General features: G+C 38.5%; 1 protein-coding gene and 3 long non-coding RNA genes across 6 annotated transcripts; 2 read left to right on the plus strand and 2 right to left on the minus strand.

The window, feature by feature from the left end:
- Positions 1-4,201: 4,201 nt before the first annotated feature.
- Positions 4,202-7,511, minus strand: LOC136256729 (uncharacterized). Its single transcript, XR_010701626.1, has 3 exons — positions 7,407-7,511; positions 4,452-4,546; positions 4,202-4,389 (listed from the first exon to the last, which is right to left on the minus strand). It is a non-coding gene; the product is annotated as an uncharacterized lncRNA (long non-coding RNA).
- A 275-nt stretch (positions 7,512-7,786) lies between these two features.
- LOC136256279 (uncharacterized) lies at positions 7,787-12,360 on the minus strand. Of its 2 annotated transcripts, none has more exons than XM_066049199.1 (3): positions 11,781-12,360; positions 8,429-8,951; positions 7,787-8,333 (listed from the first exon to the last, which is right to left on the minus strand). In XM_066049199.1, exons 2-3 carry the CDS (start codon positions 8,904-8,906, stop codon positions 7,861-7,863), a joined length of 951 nt encoding a protein of 316 aa, XP_065905271.1. In that variant the 5' UTR covers positions 8,907-8,951; positions 11,781-12,360; the 3' UTR covers positions 7,787-7,860. The 2 variants fall into 2 exon arrangements, with proteins under 2 accessions (XP_065905271.1, XP_065905270.1); XM_066049198.1 differs by lacking the exon at positions 11,781-12,360 and adding an exon at positions 9,997-10,202.
- Positions 10,218-16,457, plus strand: LOC136256280 (uncharacterized). Its single transcript, XR_010701423.1, has 3 exons — positions 10,218-10,387; positions 15,449-15,535; positions 16,011-16,457. It is a non-coding gene; the product is annotated as an uncharacterized lncRNA (long non-coding RNA).
- A 920-nt stretch (positions 16,458-17,377) lies between these two features.
- Positions 17,378-18,671, plus strand: LOC136256218 (uncharacterized). Of its 2 annotated transcripts, none has more exons than XR_010701381.1 (5): positions 17,378-17,414; positions 17,908-17,969; positions 18,027-18,118; positions 18,176-18,360; positions 18,418-18,671. It is a non-coding gene; the product is annotated as an uncharacterized lncRNA (long non-coding RNA). The 2 variants fall into 2 exon arrangements; XR_010701380.1 differs by having other exon boundaries at positions 18,176-18,368; positions 18,418-18,443.
- The last annotated feature ends 475 nt before the right edge of the window (positions 18,672-19,146 follow it).

Genomic DNA, 19,146 nt, shown 5'->3' on the forward strand with positions numbered 1-19,146 from the left:
TACAATAGCCAAGGTGCTGCAAGTAATGCTCCCTCTACGGAAGCATTACAGAGTTCCTGATGGTAAAGATAAGATTAGTCATTCTTGTGAAAATACTGATATTTTAACTACCCCAGATGTCCATGCTACTCAAACAAGTGATTCCAAGCTAAAAATTTTAAGTCTTAACTGTTGCAGTTTGAGAAGTGACACCAAAAAGGCAATGTTCTTGGCACTAGTGGATGAACATAATCCAGATGTGATAGGAGGAAGTGAATCTCACCTTGATCAATCTTTTTTCACGCCTGAGATATTTCCTGATTATTATAATGTGTTTAGGAAAGATCGTACTATGGGTGGTGGTGGTGTCTTTTTGTGTATAAAGAAATGTTTAAATGTTGTAGAAGAACCATCGCTGGATACAGAAGCTGAACTAATTTGGGCCAAAATTACACTGTTGAACCGATGTCCTATTCATGTATGTATATTCTATCGCCCACCAAATACTGATTCATATCCCATAGAACAACTCCGTTTATCTATAACCAACTTACTGAACCGATCAAACTCTCCACCGAACATCCTACTAATAGGAGATTTTAATTTTCCAGGTATTTCCTGGAGTACTGGTTATGGCCAAATTAGTGTACCAACTTATGGAAGTGGACTGAATAACTTGTTCATAGATGTAATTAATGACGCTGGTCTTGAGCAGTTTGTACAGTTTCCAACACGTCAGAATAGTGTATTGGACTTAGTATTTTCTTCTTACCCAAGAATTTCTGATCTTGACATTGTACCTGGTATTTCTGATCATGATGCTATAATATTTGATTTTGACATAATTCATAAACCAACATCAAGTAGAAACCAACACAAAGTTGCTTTATACCATAAAGGAGATATTCAATCAATAAAAGATGATCTCATAACCTTTAGAAATGCTTTCCTGCTCAGTAACCCTCAGTCTAGATCTGTTGATCAGCTATGGCAAGAGTTTAAGCAAACAGTTCACAAGGCTGTTCTTGATCATGTTCCACACAAAGTAAATAAATCAAGTAATAGACTGCCATGGATAAATAGACAAATGAAAAAGGATATGAAAGTTCGAAAACGTTTGTACAACAAAGCTAAAAGAACCGCTTTACAATCTGATTGGGATGCTTATCGTAAATTAAAGAATTCTATAAATTCGAAAGTGAGAGCAGCACACAATAACTATTACAGCAGATTATTTAATAACTCCTTCAGTGGAAATCGTCGACAATTTTGGAAATACATCAGAGCCAAAAAACAAGATAAACATGATATTCCGACATTACTTATAGGTGACCAAACAATCCATCATGCAAAAGACAAAGCAAATGCTTTGAATAATCACTTTAAATCTGTGTTTACAAAGGAAAACTTGTTAACAATGCCTACTATGGATAGTAATACTGAAGTACCCAACATGACTGATATATCTATCTCACAATCTGGAATACATAAGTTACTTATAACACTTGATACAAATAAAGCTAGTGGTCCCGACCGTATATCCCCTTACATCTTGAAGCATTGCGCAGATGAAATAACACCAATATTACACATAATTTTCAATCATTCTCTGTCAACTAACTCATTGCCATCTGATTGGTTAAAAGCCAATATATGTCCAGTATTCAAGAAAGGTAACCACAGTAGTGTTAGTAATTATCGCCCCATATCTTTGACCTCCATTTGTGCAAAGGTTATGGAACACATTATATATCATTCCATCATCAACCATCTAAACGAAAACAACATATTAATTGAAAATCAACATGGGTTCAGATCTAATCATTCATGCATAACTCAACTAATTACTCTTACAGAAGACATATCCTTTGCTCTAGACCATCAGAAACAAATAGATATCATCCTATTGGATTTTTCTAAAGCATTCGATACAGTACCACACCAACGCTTAATGACCAAACTAAGATATTATGGAATTAATGGCAGTACTTATAACTGGATCCAAACTTGGCTTACCCAACGTACTCAGTGTGTTGTTTTAAATAGTGAATCCTCTAGTCCAGTGTCGGTAATGTCTGGGGTACCACAAGGCAGTTCTTGGACCTCTAATGTTCTTATTGTATATAAATGACATAACTAAAGACATCAACTCACCACTCCGCCTGTTCGCTGATGATTGCTTGCTTTATAGAGTTATCAATAGTGTAGAAGACATCAACAGACTTCAAGAAGATTTAAATAAACTGTCAGAATGGGCCGATACTTGGCAACTTAAGTTCAATATTAGTAAATGTACAGTTATACGTTGCACGAGATCCTTATCACCACTCACTTACGACTACACACTTCACAGTCACATACTAGACATATCTGATCAACATATGTACCTAGGAGTCTTAATTCATAAATCACTGTCTTGGTCACCTCACATATCAAATGTTGTCAATAAAGCATCTAGAACACTCAATTTCTTAAAACGCAATCTAAACAAATGTTCAAAACAAGTTAAAGAATCAGCTTACCTAACAATGGTGAGACCACAACTAGAGTATGCATCTGCTGTCTGGGATCCCTACCACGTTGGAGATATTTCAGAGTTAGAGAAAGTACAACGAAGAGCAGCGCGCTGGGTGTTGAATGACTATGGCAGATTCAGTTCAGTTTCTCTAATGTTGGATCAGCTGAAATGGCCTACATTACAAATTCGTCGGAAATTATCTAGGTTACAAATATTGCATAAGATACACTACCAACAGTTATCACTCCAAATTCCTCATTATTACTTACCAAAAACACGACCAACAAGACAATACCACCATCTTCACTATATTTTACCTACCTCATCCACCACGGCATACCAAAACAGCTATTTCTCAAGAACAATAAACGAGTGGAACATACTACCAACTGACACAATTGAAATTGCAGATACTGATCTATTTACAGCTAGACTCCAATCATATTATTGTACCTAATGTATTTGTTTATGTGATTCCTGAGCACACCAGCAGGGCTGACTGCTCAGTAAACAATAATAATAATAATACAGTTCTGACTCTTCAACGGGCTTGCAGCTGTTTGTAGCTATATACAGTAGGTTCATGTACCAAGCTACTTAGCTAGCTATATGTATACAAACCTCTCCAATGAGCGAACACTCAGTCCTTTCCTGCTAGGATATTTGTATTGCAGGTGAAGACTCATACGTTTGTGGGTCCATCGCTCCTTCTCTATTTTATCCCTTATGAACTCTTCCAACTCATCCAGCAAGCGTATCCCAGCCATGGCTATATATTCGAGGCTATATACCTGTAGCTACTTATTTGCATGGTGCCAACCAATTAGCTATTGTTGAACTGCGCCTCTCGCGTCTATACAATGAGTGTAAGCGGCTGGCCCTGAGGCTAACTAAGGCCAATGAAACTTGATTAGCAGTTTCGCGTCACCGCCCACATCCCTTCACTAGCACCCGCATGGAATTTCATTATTGGCAATTTAGATCGAAATACTCTAATAGAGCAGTCACTTTTACTCTAATAAAGAAGTCACTTTATTATAGGCATGCCAGGAGTACTAATATTCTTTTTATTCAAATGAGAAGTGTTATCCATGCAATTTTACAACACTTTAGTGACAATATGAAGGTTTCTGATCTCAGCACACCCTGAGTAGGCAATAATGAATAATGAATAAAAACCACCCGCCCGCATCAAAATTTCAAAAATCTGAGCGAGAAACTAGTAATCAAGTTTCATTGGCCTAACTATCTGTACATTATAATTAGCGCATCCCCTCTAGTTGAGATTAATTAACAAGCAATGATAGCTAGCTAGATAAGATCTAATCTTCACATAACAATAGAGCTAAGTAGCTAATTGCAGTTAGTATAATTATATTGCTACTGGAGGCCTGCACTGAGCATTTCAATACTTGCTACATCAGTACTGAATCACGTAATCATGCACTGACCTATCAATGTCAACCCCACTCCCACCAAGCCAGTACGGGATATGTGGGGGTTGGGCAGCACAAGTACTTTTTTTATGTCAAATCCCCTTCGTCACATGGTGCATGGGACTATATGTGGGATTTGACCTAATAATTATATAATTCGTCCCAGCTAGGTAGGGGAATTTGACTTTCCACTTCATCAAATCCCCACTATATCCACCCTACTGGGGGTGGGGCTTGACATTTATAGGTGCAACAAAAAATACACTTCAATTAGCTTCTTATGTAGCTACAGTGAAACTGTATACATCTGTACACACACATATGTACACATACACACACATACACACACAACAAAAAAATGGTAATATTTTTAACATCATTAGCTATATATAATTATAACTACAGTTAATTGCATCCATGTGAGTTAATTGTATCCATGTGTTTTAGGCCAGTAGCCTGTAACAACAGCAAACATAAGCAAATAAAACACAGCCCGTATGCTAATCACTACTACTCACTTTGGTCTCCTTCTGTACAGCTACACTTTAATTTTCTCTTGATACAATGTAAAGCAATCCATGAGCAGGTTGTAATCTTATGGTTAATTAGCTATCTATAAAAAAAATAAAGTAATATTGTTAATTCAACTAGAAGAATAAAACAAATATAATGTAATGTTTAATTATGTCTACAGGGAATCTATAGTTACATGGTGCTATAGAGTATCAGTGCAAAGGCACTCTGGGAATACTGAGTGCCTGGGTCATGTTACATAAACTACCAATGCCTCCTCCCCAATGCCCAGGGTTATAGTCATATTGGCTAGTGAGGTGTCATGTGCCCCTATTATTTGTCTAGCAGCTACATGATCAAGATACACACACACACACACACACACACGCACGCACACACACACACATACACACACACGCACGCACACACACACACACACACACACATGATACATGGCACAATCACACTGCAATTGTTAAACAATCGAAATAAAATAAAATATATATGTACCACATGGATTGCAGAATGAAAATAGAAGGGTGGTCATAGTATAGTTCAGTCCAGTGGTTCGATGCACACATATGGTAATCCCAAATGAAACAAAACTACACTGGTTAAATGGTACAATGGTTGGTTGAACAATAGAAGTTATATTTATGTACCACATGGATTGCATAATAGAAAAAGGAGTGGTTTTTGTGTGTGTGTGTCTGGCTGTTTAATTTAGAAGCCAATGTGGTAGCAATGGTTATAATTAGCACTGGTCACTTCCATTGTTTGAGGCTTGGTCTAATTGTTTTGCATGTCTTCCATCTAAAAAAAAAAGTATCCTGCCTGCTTTAATTTCGACTGAGACAACATGCACGACTTGTACATTTCATCTACACCACAATCTAGCCATCTATATATCAACTGCATGTATTGTTAGCTTGTAGCTGTACCATAACTGTCAAATCGATAATTTTTTTTTTAAACAAAAAAATGAATAAACAAAAATAAATCAACTGGCTAATAACTATATAGCAGACGATATGCTGGGGAAGACAAAGGAAAATTATTTTTAAATTAATTAATAAAAGTATCATATAATTGTCATATGGTCTGGCTGTATAGCTACACTGACTACAAGCCTGGCTAGATTTGAAATTGTTTGGACGTATGAAGCGATATGATTGTAAAACGATCATATAATTATTGCCATAAAGTGGTTGTATGCACCTTTTGATGCACTGCACAGACTATATATCCTCTCCTCCACCGGTACTTTACTTGTGCTAGTCATGATTCCCCCCCCCCCCCCTTTTCACACACTCTCCACATGTTTGCCGTACTTGCACACACACACACACACACACACACACACACACACACACACACACACACACACACACACACACACACACATACACACATGATACATGGCACAATCACACTGCAATTGTTAAACAATCGAAATTAAATTAAATATATATGTACCACATGGATTGCAGAATGAAAATAGAAGGGTGGTCATAGTATAGTTCAGTCCAGTGGTTCGATGCACACATATGGTAATCCCAAATGAAACAAAACCACACTGGTTAAATGGTACAATGGTTGGTTGAACAATAGAAGTTATATTTATGTACCACATGGATTGCATAATAGAAAAAGGAGTGGTTTTTTTGTGTGTGTGTCTGGCTGTTTAATTTAGAAGCCAATGTGGTAGCAATGGTTATAATTAGCACTGGTCACTTCCATTGTTTGAGGCTTGGTCTAATTGTTTTGCATGTCTTCCATCTAAAAAAAAAAAAGTGTCCTGCCTGCTTTAATTTCGACTGAGACAACATGCACGACTTGTACATTTCATCTACACCACAATCTAGCCATCTATATATCAACTGCATGTATTGTTAGCTTGTAGCTGTACCATAACTTTTTTTTTAAAACAAAAAAATGAATAAACAAAAATAAATCAACTGGCTAATAACTATATAGCAGATGATATGCTGGGGAAGACAAAGGAAAATTATTTTTAAATTAATTAATAAAAATATCATATAATTGTCATATGGTCTGGCCGTATAGCTACACTGACTACAAGCCTGGCTAGATTTGAAATTGTTTGGACGTATGAAGCGATATGATTGTAAAACGATCATATAATTATAGCCATAAAGTGGTTGTATGCACCTTTTGATGTACTGCACAAACTATATATCCTCTCCTCCACCGGTACTTTACTTGTGCTAGTCATGATTCCCCCCCCCCTTTTTCACACACTCTCCACATGTTTGCCGTACTTGCACGCACACACACACACACACACACACACACACACACACACACACACACACACACACACACACACACACACATACACACACATGATACATGGCACAATCACACTGCAATTGTTAAACAATCGAAATAAAATAAAATATATATGTACCACATGGATTGCAGAATGGAAATAGAAGGGTGGTCATAGTATAGTTCAGTCCAGTGGTTCGATGCACACATATGGTAATCCCAAATGAAACAAAACCACACTGGTTAAATGGTACAATGGTTGGTTGAACAATAGAAGTTATATTTATGTACCACATGGATTGCATAATAGAAAAAGGAGTGGTTTTTTGTTGTTGTTGTTCTGGCAATTTATTTTAGAAGCCAATGTGGTAGCACTGGTTATAATTAGCACTGGTCACTTCCATTGTTTGAGGTCTGGTCTAATTGTTTTGAATGTCTTCCATCTAAAATTTTTTTTTCCACTTGTTTTTTATTTTACGTAGCCTTTCTCCCTTGACACTAGGGGATTTGACAAATAAATTCACATTTGTACTTAGCTAGCTAGCTATAGATACACATGACACGGCAACTGAGCTCTGCAGCCTTCAGTCCTGGTTGGTTAGCTAGCTACGTAGCTTGGGAACATGCGTGCATGTATATGCATATACTGTAGAATACGGAACACTTACTAGTGTATTTCATAGCCCATGGTCCATGTCTGTTGCAAATCTTCACTGCTTCTTCTCCAGTCATGCCGGATCACTCGTGAAAACCGCTATAATTTTGAATTTGTCACGTGATCGTGAGACTTGGTTGATCATGCGCGTTGCTACGTAACCTGTATTATAAGCACTTTCATGTCAACAGTCATATACAGCCAGATATCATCTAGTTTTATTTTAGTTTCTCTAAACCCCATCCCCATCCTCTCCTTGACTTTCAACTTGTTTGTTTTAAATTTAATGTCAATTTAAAGATTGCATGTGATCACTTACAATACAAATAATAAATAATATGAGCAATGTAGCTAGATAGCTACAATGACTACAATAACAAATATTAATTCAAGTGAAATATACCTGTAATTATAATAATGAAGAAGGTTACAACAAACTACTAGCTAGCTATACAGTTTAACTTTGGTCAACTCTCATCTCCAGCAGTGTCAGTCTCATCTTCTAAGTAACTGCTTACAGCAGTAATCAAGCCATCAAGACCGAGAACTTTGACAGTCTCAAAGTCCGTGTCCCTGCACAGCGGGCAATTTGCTGAATGACTGGTTGCCAGCAACTGCTGAACACATTGTTCACATCCTACGATTGACTTGCAGCACATTGATACAACCATCGGTGGCCTTATCGGGACCACCTGACATATACAACATTTTAATATATCTTTCAATTTGTCCCTTAATGAGATTGGCAATGTCCTTTCAATGATTGATCTTAAGCCTCTAAACTCATCCCTCATATCCCTCAGTTCATTTTTGATCCTTTTGGCAGCACGAGGTGCCAGCTCTTCGTCAATGTCATCGTCAGCATCATCTTGAATCATATTGAGATCCCTCTGTGTCATGGCATATAATTTCCTTCTGGGTGCCTTCCAGAAAGCTAACCCTGAAAATGATAAAGTTATACATACGGTAAACCACAAGTCCTGTATTGTTACTGTGTACAGTATATGCACATTGCTTTTACATACAGCTAGCTACCTTGAGTGGCAGATGAATTTTCAATTTTTAGGCCATTATTTGTCACAATAACGTGATCCGATCCCCACTTTTGTTGTATCGCAGCCAATATAAACTCAGTGTGAGCTGTAGATTCTGTGATATTCACAAATATCTGGGCTTTATCATGAAACCTTATTGTCCTGCCGTTCTTTGTTAGCTTGGCTTGCACCAGTTTCACAGTGGAAGATGGTGGAGGACGCCTTGCCACCACCGATCTGAACATAGAGTTAGATGACCCCTGGTAGGGAGTGGACGATGCAAGTACATGTACAGGTGGATTGGTCCCGGGTATACTGCTGTTGCTGCTGTTTAAAGACTGGACATGGGAAGATGGGGTCCCAGTTGGGGTCCTGGTACGGCCCTCTGTCAAGTTCCTGCCTTCCACCAGTAGAGTTGAAAAGGGCATCACACCTTCTTGAGACAGGTTAAAGGTCCCATTCTCACTTGGAAAATACATCGATTCGTCAATACTGTCCTTCAAGAAGACGACTGAAGGGTCAACCTGTATGTGAAAGGAAAAAAATGCAATCTATGAAGTACTTAGCTATAGCTAGTTTAAAACAAAAAAAATATATAAAAAATAAAAAACACCATTATACACTGTACGTATAGCTATGATATAGCTAGCCATAGCAATCCTGCAAGGTAGATCCACGTCCCTCTGTTAGCTAGCTATAGCTAACCTGAAACAAGCGGCGGAGATTTTCAGTAGTCACTTGATGCATGAACACATCAGCTTGCTGTTCTCCCTTCTGCAGGGTAATTCGATCAGATTGAGTAGCCCTATCAGCCATATGGTTACGCAAATGCAGTTTATCTGATGCCTGTCACAGCACGTAGGCTATTTATACCTTGTGTGCAGTAGCTACTAGCTACCTCTACTAGACCTCAAACCATACTTTCAAATACAATACACATTATGCTCCTTCTTTGTTCGACCTGTAGCATTCTTTATTAGATACTAGATTTGACACGTAGTTAGCTAGCTACTCTGACATAGAGGTTTAGCTAGGTAATTAAGAACTATATGGCTGCTTGCCAGTTTAGTTCTTTCTTCTAGTACCCACTAACCACAAGTTTCTATACTGTGCCGGAATATATAGCTAAGCATACTTAAGTGTCAAATCCAGTAACTAACAAAGAATGTTACAGGTTGAACAAAGAAGGAGCATAATGTGTATTGTATTTGAAAGTATGGTTTGAGGTCTAGTAGAGGTCTATTAGCTACTGCACACAAGGTATAAATAGCCTACGTGCTGTGACAGGCATCAGATAAACTGCATTTGCTTAACCATATGGCTGATAGGGCTACTGAATCCGATCGAATTACCCTGCAGAGGGCGTTACCGGAAATCCTAGGTCATGAGCTATTTAAAAAAATCGATGGCCAAAGTATAGGCACCCATTGGGGAACTTTCCATACGCGAGGGTTACACCTTTGGGTCTGGGTGTAGGACCTAAAGCACACCGTATATACCATACTTCTGCATAAAGTGTAGCGATTACGAGGGGTTAACACCTGGCTATGAATTTTTAAAAAAACATACCATTTTGGCTTGAAGTTGCTGGTAGATCCACCTGGTGACGTCAAATCTATTCGAGTCTGGGTTTAAACAAATCATTATCACAGCAGAGGTGTTTATCGGTGATTTACTTTCAGCTGACAATGAAACACGACTGGCTTTTCCTTAGTAAAGTTTCAGCATTCTCTCAACGCCATCTTATTTTTGTTCCATCGATCGATTTGAAATGTTTTATCAAACGACAATCCGCCCTTTTTTCATGCCAGGCGCTTACATTGGGGTGTACTTTGTGACAACAGTGGACGAGAGGTTGCTGTCAGAGGAGTATATAGTGGCGAATGGTGATAAGACATGTATTTGCGTACGCTAACGGGAGAAAAGAAGCGCGTGCTACATTTTGACTGGAACGCGAAAGGTATGGGGATGATACACGGCTGTCCTAGCACTGACAAGCTGGGTAGTCGGTAGTCTATTTAACAATGGGGAGGGATGGCACATAACACTATGTGATGGTCCCAGAATATGTCTAGCTGACCATTCTTATGAAGAATGTCAATTGTGACCTGCCTAATGTAGCCACCTGCTGAATTAAATGTGTCAATTATACATAAAGTATAAGGTCAGGAAATTTTTTCTTGATTAAATGCTGTACCATCACACTTGAACAGTGCCACAATAGACCGTATTCCAAATGACGTCACAAAATAAAATGGCTGTGGCTATTTGGGGTATTCTAACAATTTCGAGTGAGAGTTCCAATGGGGCTTAATAATATTCAAATCGCTATTCAACCCTGGAAGAAGATATTGGCCTAAAACTAACAGGTACAATTATAAGGGTATAAAATCTATTCTCTAATGCCAGGTTAAAAATTTTCAGCTGGTTTTCAAAGTTTAGAAGAAAAACTATTGTTTCTTTGCTGTAATAACCAAACCTGGTAATTTCGCCTCGATATCTAGTTTGTTAGCTTCTATATCAATCTTTGAAATCTCGATCGCCATTGGTGATAATACTCGAAAATATAAGAATCCCCCGAATAGAAAATCCGTGTGACATCATTTGGAATACGGTCTATTCATTCTACAATATTACAAGTAACACTACCTTGATATTTTGATCTACTAAAACACCACTGCAAATTAGTGGAGAATACTTATAAATGTTTGAATAACCACTGCATCAAGTGACAGGTAGCTAAGATGCAATATGATGTTTTAAGACAGCACTCTTGCGCTTAACTTGAAAGATAGTGTCACACAGATTTGTTGGAGAGTGTTTTCGTAATACTAAAACACCTTAGTGCCTAGTTATATATATATAAACAGTGAGGGGGTGCCACACCAACATATCCTGTACTCCTATGTTCATCCTCAGTCAAAGTGGTCAACCTCAAAAAATATGCTTTGACTTCTGACTTTCACTAAAAGTTGCACTTGACTCTTGAATTTAGTACATTTTTGTAAAGTACATTTAAATTGTTCTAAATGTATCAATAATTGTATATAACTTTTGAGCTGAGAGCTTGTCCTTACTAAGCATACTGTTTAAATGTGTACTGTTAGGTTTTATTGTAAGCATCATCAGGGGCGTAGCCAGGATTTTTTTGAAGGAGGTTCGGATTTAAAGTGGAATGTCTTAAGAGGAAGGCCTGGGTGCTTCCCCTAGACCATGTTACTAAAATAGTGCATACACAAAATATGCCCTTAGGCAGTAAGATTAAAAGGTGCTGTTTGTGCATCTAACTAGCTAAAACCTACACACTGCTGTTTATGCAGCTATAGAAACTATAAGCCTATTGTAAAACTAACTTATCTTTACTTCCAGACAGCATACTGACAGCCAACTTCAATTTCCTAGTGCACGGAAGCCCTCCACACTCGAGTCCCTTAGTTGGCAATACTTTTTTCCAGCTAAACATTATTCTCAGCTCTCAGCTGATCCAGCTGTTGATGGTCAATAACTTCAGACATGGCTTGTACTCCAGTATGTTGGAGACATCATGTGCCCACAACATTTACCAAATAAACAAATCATTCATCAGGTAAATATACATCAACAATTCACAGTTTGTGCTAACCTGACGCATGTATAACACGACCACTCAAGTTCTGCCTTGTAATAAACCATAGAACAGTCCTTCGCCATTTCACTAACGCCATTTCAACCATGCATCACGTACACAATTGATCATGTGATGCAATAGATATGGTTCAGCATTAATGTGATGTGACCCTCAAGAGTAGTACAAAGGAGCACCAGTGGGCAAATAGCTACCGGAGAGCTACAGGGCTGTAAGATTTGGTGTGATTTTTAATTTTTAAGAAATTCTGCTTCTGAAAGGGGGGTTCATCCGAACCCCCCACTGCCTACACCCTTGATTGTAACAAAGTTCTATAGCTTTAGCAATAAATTAATTTTAGCCTTGACAGGCCTATATCATGGTGGCACTCCAATATATCCTGTACTCTAGTGTTCATCCTTGGTCAAGGCGAAAATCAAAGTGAAGCTAGAATTTTGCAATCAGCCAAAGATAATTGCATTGCAGAAAATGCATTTGCAAACATTATTTGTTGCACTTAAACATGTCTGTTTTGGTGACGATCTGATAGCGATATGCAAAAATGCGGACGATATATGGTTTGCCAATAACCAGTCAGATTTTTTATGTAACACTACTAGTTAAAATAGACACGTTTCACACTGCACTAAATTAATGCCACTTTGCAATGGCCACATAATACATCATAGAAATTTTCTACGGCTTGGCCTAGTGGACATGCATGCAACCATAAAGTACTCAATAAAACACAGTAGTACCATATGATTTTGTGTATATGTCTCCCACCCCTAAGTTGTGAAGCTATGATACCCCTCCCCTCACTATGTTACGCTATTGTATTATTGTGCGTCGTGATTCCCCTCCCCTCACTATGTTACGCTATTGTATTATTGTGCGTCGTGATGCCCCTCCCCTCACTATGTTACGCTATTGTATTTTTGTGTGTTGTGATGCCCCTACCTTCACTATGTTACACTATTGTATTTTTGTGTGTTGTGATGCCCCTCCCCTCACTATGTTACACTATTGTATTATTGTGCGTCGTGATGCCCCTACCCTCACTATGTTACACTATTGTATTATTGTGCGTCGTGATGCCCCTCCCCTCACTATGTTACGCTATTGTATTATTGTGCGTCGTGATTCCCCTCCCCTCACTATGTTACGCTATTGTATTATTGTGCGTCGTGATGCCCCTCCCCTCACTATGTTACGCTATTGTATTTTTGTGTGTTGTGATGCCCCTACCTTCACTATGTTACACTATTGTATTTTTGTGTGTTGTGATGCCCCTCCCCTCACTATGTTACACTATTGTATTATTGTGCGTCGTGATGCCCCTACCCTCACTATGTTACACTATTGTATTATTGTGCGTCGTGATGCCCCTCCCCTCACTATGTTACACTATTGTATTATTGTCTGTCGTAATGCCCCTACCCTCACTATGTTACACTATTGTATTATTGTCTGTCGTAATGCCCCTACCCTCACTATGTTACACTATTGTATTATTTTGTGTTGTGATGCCCCTACCCTCACTATGTTACACTATTATATTATTGTGTGTCATGATGCCCCTACCCTCACTATGTTACACTATTGTATTATTGTGTTTTGTGATGCCCCTACCCTCACTATGTTACTCTATTGTATTATTGTCTGTCGTGATGCCCCTACCCTCACTATGTTACACTATTGTATTATTGTGCGTCGTGATGCCCCTCCCCTCACTATGTTACGCTATTGTATTTTTGTGTGTTGTGATGCCCCTACCTTCACTATGTTACACTATTGTATTTTTGTGTGTTGTGATGCCCCTACCCTCACTATGTTACACTATTGTATTATTGTGCGTCGTGATTCCCCTCCCCTCACTATGTTACGCTATTGTATTATTGTGCGTCGTGATGCCCCTACCCTCACTATGTTACACTATTGTATTATTGTGCGTCGTGATGCCCCTCCCCTCACTATGTTACACTATTGTATTATTGTCTGTCGTAATGCCCCTACCCTCACTATGTTACACTATTGTATTATTGTCTGTCGTAATGCCCCTACCCTCACTATGTTACACTATTGTATTATTTTGTGTTGTGATGCCCCTACCCTCACTATGTTACACTATTATATTATTGTGTGTCATGATGCCCCTACCCTCACTATGTTACACTATTGTATTATTGTGTTTTGTGATGCCCCTACCCTCACTATGTTACTCTATTGTATTATTGTCTGTCGTGATGCCCCTACCCTCACTATGTTACACTATTGTATTATTGTGTGTCGTGATGCCCCTACCCTCACTATGTTACACTATTGTATTATTGTGTGTTGTGATGCCCCTACCTTCACTATGTTACACTATTGTATTTTTGTGTGTTGTGATGCCCCTACCCTCACTATGTTACACCATTGTATTATTGTCTGTCGTGATGCCCCTACCCTCACTATGTTACACTATTGTATTATTGTGTGTCGTGATGCCCCTACCCTCACTATGTTACACTATTGTATTATTGTCTGTCGTGATGCCCCTACCCTCACTATGTTACACTATTGTATTATTGTGTGTCGTGATGCCCCTACCCTCACTATGTTACACCATTGTATTATTGTCTGTCGTGATGCCCCTACCCTCACTATGTTACACTATTGTATTATTGTGTGTCGTGATGCCCCTGCCCTCACTATGTTACACTATTGTATTATTGTGTGTCGTGATGCCCCTACCCTCACTATGTTACACTATTGTATTATTGTGTGTTGTGATGCCCCTACCTTCACTATGTTACACTATTGTATTTTTGTGTGTTGTGATGCCCCTACCCTCACTATGTTACACCATTGTATTATTGTCTGTCGTGATGCCCCTACCCTCACTATGTTACACTATTGTATTATTGTGTGTCGTGATGTCCCTACCCTCACTATGTTACACTATTGTATTATTGTCTGTCGTGATGCCCCTACCCTCACTATGTTACACTATTGTATTATTGTGTGTCGTGATGCCCCTACCCTCACTATGTTACACTATTGTATTATTGTGTGTCGTGATGCCCCTGCCCTCACTATGTTACACTATTGTATTATTGTGTGTCGTGATGCCCCTGCCCTCACTATGTTACACTATTGTATTATTGTGTGTCGTGATGCCCCTACCCTCACTATGTTACACTACTGTATTACTGTGTGTTGTGATGCCCCTACCCTCACTATGTTACACTACTGTATTACTGTGTGTTGTGATGCCCCTCCCCTTACTATGTTACACTATTGTAATATTGTGTGTTGTGATGCCCCTACCCTCACTATGTTATTGTGTGTCGTGATGCCCTTCCCCTCACTATATCACACTATTGTGTTATTGTGTGTCAGGATTTCACGTGGCTTTGTCACTCCTTATTACAGATTCATTGCTGTAAAAAAAAATTATCTGATAAATATGTGTATGTCTGACAGTGCTACAATGATTTCAAGCAGCAACTATATTGAAAGGTACATATATTATTGTAACATATAACATACATGTTAGAATACAGTGTATGAGCTATTGTAAAATTTAATTTTTGGTACACATTAATATCTAGAGACACTTGCATGTACACATACTACAGACACAAATTCATGCATACATACTGTATACACACTTACATGACCCAACACACACCACACCACATCACACGCACATAACACACACCCAACTAGAAAGACACACATATTACACGCACGCACACTATACATGTACATGTACACATACACACTACACACACACACACACACACACACACACACACACACACACACACACACACACACACACACACACACACACACATGCACTACACATACCACACTACATTCACGCATGCACACACACACTACACACATGCGCACACATATCTACACACACACAACACACACATGCATACACTCCAGTGGACTATATTATTTATATCTCTTTTACTTACAGATGAGATTCATCACTTAGGGTTGCTTGTTACAAGCATGTTGTTGCTTCTGAACGTATTCCATATACGTAGCAACGAAATGTTGGTATCATCCAAGCCTTTTTTGTATCTACCACTTCTCCATGACACAATGATTGAGTGTGCTATTGAGTGGATGTGCTATCGTACATAGTGAGTCCCTCTTTTACACTTACTTGTTTTACCTAATCCGTTGCACACTAAATAACTTTGAAGTAGTGTCTCTTCGATGGAGGTGTATTGATGCAGTGGTCGTGCCAAGTTTGTCATCACCAGATCTGTTCATTATCAATATTGTGACATAATAGTGTAGTGATGCATAATACATTCGTACGTACTTCTTATAATATTAAGTGATTAAAAAAAAACAGTACGATGTGCATTATAATACTTAATAGTGATCGATCTACTTGTATATATAATAATCACGATGGTTAATCAAATGAAACTATATGGCTTCACATAAGAAACGTACCTTTGTAACATACAATATGCTTGGGTAAATTAAGCTATCATTAAGTGCACCACACAACATTCGTTTCTGTATATATATGTGAAAGTTGTAAAAAAATTGTGTAGTTGCCTCATATGGCTTCCCATAGCATCCAAATAAGGTGGACAGGAGACCAAGTTCTGCTCTGCTCATAACCAAATAGAACATCACTACTTGCAGTACTTGGAAATGCCGATGGTTATGTTTTGTGACCAGAACCACATAGTAACATGTTGTCAGGTAGTTGGTCGGTGTATGGTGTACATATTTGATGTGTTGTGGGAGTGTTCTATTGAAAGGTAACTTGATAGAATGGAAGATCTAGCAATTTTTACGGAAATCGATATCTCAAAATGAAACTCCTCCTTGACCACAATTTTTCACGCATGCGTAGACACACAGTACCTTTACCCATTAAATAAGTTTCAAACATCAGAACTGATATCCAGTCGGAAATAATAGCTGTGAAATCTGCTCCCAATTTCAAGTCCATATTCTGACCACAAGACACACCCACATGTTCTGTTACACATTTTAAAGCTCCTTTGTGACATTTACGACATCTCACACCATTTAAACATGAAAACAATGCTTCAAAGGGGAATTACTGTAAAAATTGACGTAAAACCTATTTTCGCGAGGACCCACCCACCAGGCTCAAAAATTTCATAGAAGGTGTTATTCAAGGTACATTATATTTAAATTTACAAATGACCCTTATACATCACATAATGACCGATATATCAAGCTTTTAGTGATAAAATCCTGCAAAAGTGATGAAACCTATATACATTATCTACAGTAGCTATACCCTATCTTACAAGAGTGCACTTTTGTGAAGGAGTTACACTAATACTTTTAAACTAAAGTGAAGGAGTTGAAGGTCACCGCTCAGGTGAGCATGGGAATATGAAGGGATGGTCAATGACCTGGGACCAGAGGAGGTTGAGCATGCATCTTGAGAGCTGCTTTTGAACTAGTGCAACTTTGTCACCTCATGAAGTTCTAAAAGGATACTTTAAATATTCATATCAGTGTGTCTGAAGTCATTATACTTAGTATCCCGAGATACCTGAGTATATCCCAGGACGTCTCATAGCATGGATCCACTAGATCCTACAATACTAAGTATGCCGAGATACCTGAGTACATCCCAGGATGTCTGATAGTGGGAAGCTTCTAGATCCTATAATACTTAGTATCCCAAGATACCTGGGTACATTCTGGATGTCTGATAGCAGGGTGTCTGATAGCAGGGAGCCTCTAGATCTTGCAATACTTAGTATCCCGTAATGTGCATGAGCATGATCCTCCCACACGAAGTTCTTTATATTATGTATGTATAACATCTTGCCACATACAGTATGAAAAATTCTGTTTCGTGTTAGGTATTACAGTTGGCATTTGGCTACACCAATCTATTTTACTATTTCAACAACCACTTCCATCGGTATGTTATAGCAGTGTGTCAGTATGCACTTTGTGGTAATGTCTTTACTGCATTTAGTTTGTACAAGAACCTTATGCCCAAAGAAAGTTCAAACAGGATTTTCATGGTTATGGTGTCGATCTCAGGACAGCAGTATGGATAAAAAGGAGGTAACACATACAGTGACTATTAATTTTGTGAAACACTTGCTATCATAAATACTCTAGACGAACAGTCAAAGTCACTCTGCTGAAACATTTGTAGGATGACATGCCCGCTATTCGTCATCAACTCTCTGCTAGTATGTCAAGTGACAAATAAAAGGCAAGTGCGAGGCAGGGGTCAATAAGAGAAGGAGAGGTCAATGAAGAGGAGACACCACAAGTAGTTATGTCTTACATCTGACCAACTGGTATGTGGGTAAGCAACATAAAACAAGTTTTATGTGTATTCTGATCTTAACGTTTAGGTTTAAAAGATGGAAAACCAGATTTTACTGACAACTAAAATTAAAGTAACACACACATTAGGATAGTCAATGTGATTGTATACATTTAAATGTTGTAATTGCATATGATGTAATCTTCTATTGATGTAAGTGTGTGTAACTGATTTACAATATATTCTGTATGTGTGCTTGTAATATAATATTTAGAATTTGTACATGTTATGGCTCTGTGTTAACTATCTATTCATACATCTTGTTCGTTAACTTAAAATGTAACAAATGGCGAGGAGTAGTTTAGTTGGTTTGCAACAATTGCAAGCGCTTTCGCACAGACCACATTGCTAAAGCTGGCAGAAGCAAAGCTCCTGGAAAGAGGAGGACACAGCAGAGTCACAACAGTCATAAGAAAGAGTCCTCAGAAACAAAGTCTGGCAAATGCAATGGATGGAGTGGATCACATTAACAATGATGACCTCCGACAGCTGAACACTGAGCCTTCAGATGAAGATTCCACTGCCGACATAATCCACGTACATTCAGTCTCATCAACAGTTCCTGAAAGCTACAAAGTGCCTGTTTAATAACTGAATGGCAATCACCTAGTGATGGAACTTGACACAGGAGCAGCAGTATATATCTTTGGTCAGTGAGAAGACATGGTCCAATAAATTGAACAGTCCTACATGTACACTGAAAACCACCTCGCTTAAATTGCATAGTTATCCTGACAGGAAGCTGCAAGTGTTGGGC

The sequence above is a fragment of the Dysidea avara genome, chromosome 5, assembly GCF_963678975.1.
Source record: "Dysidea avara chromosome 5, odDysAvar1.4, whole genome shotgun sequence".
NCBI classification, from domain to species: Eukaryota; Metazoa; Porifera; class Demospongiae; order Dictyoceratida; family Dysideidae; genus Dysidea; species Dysidea avara.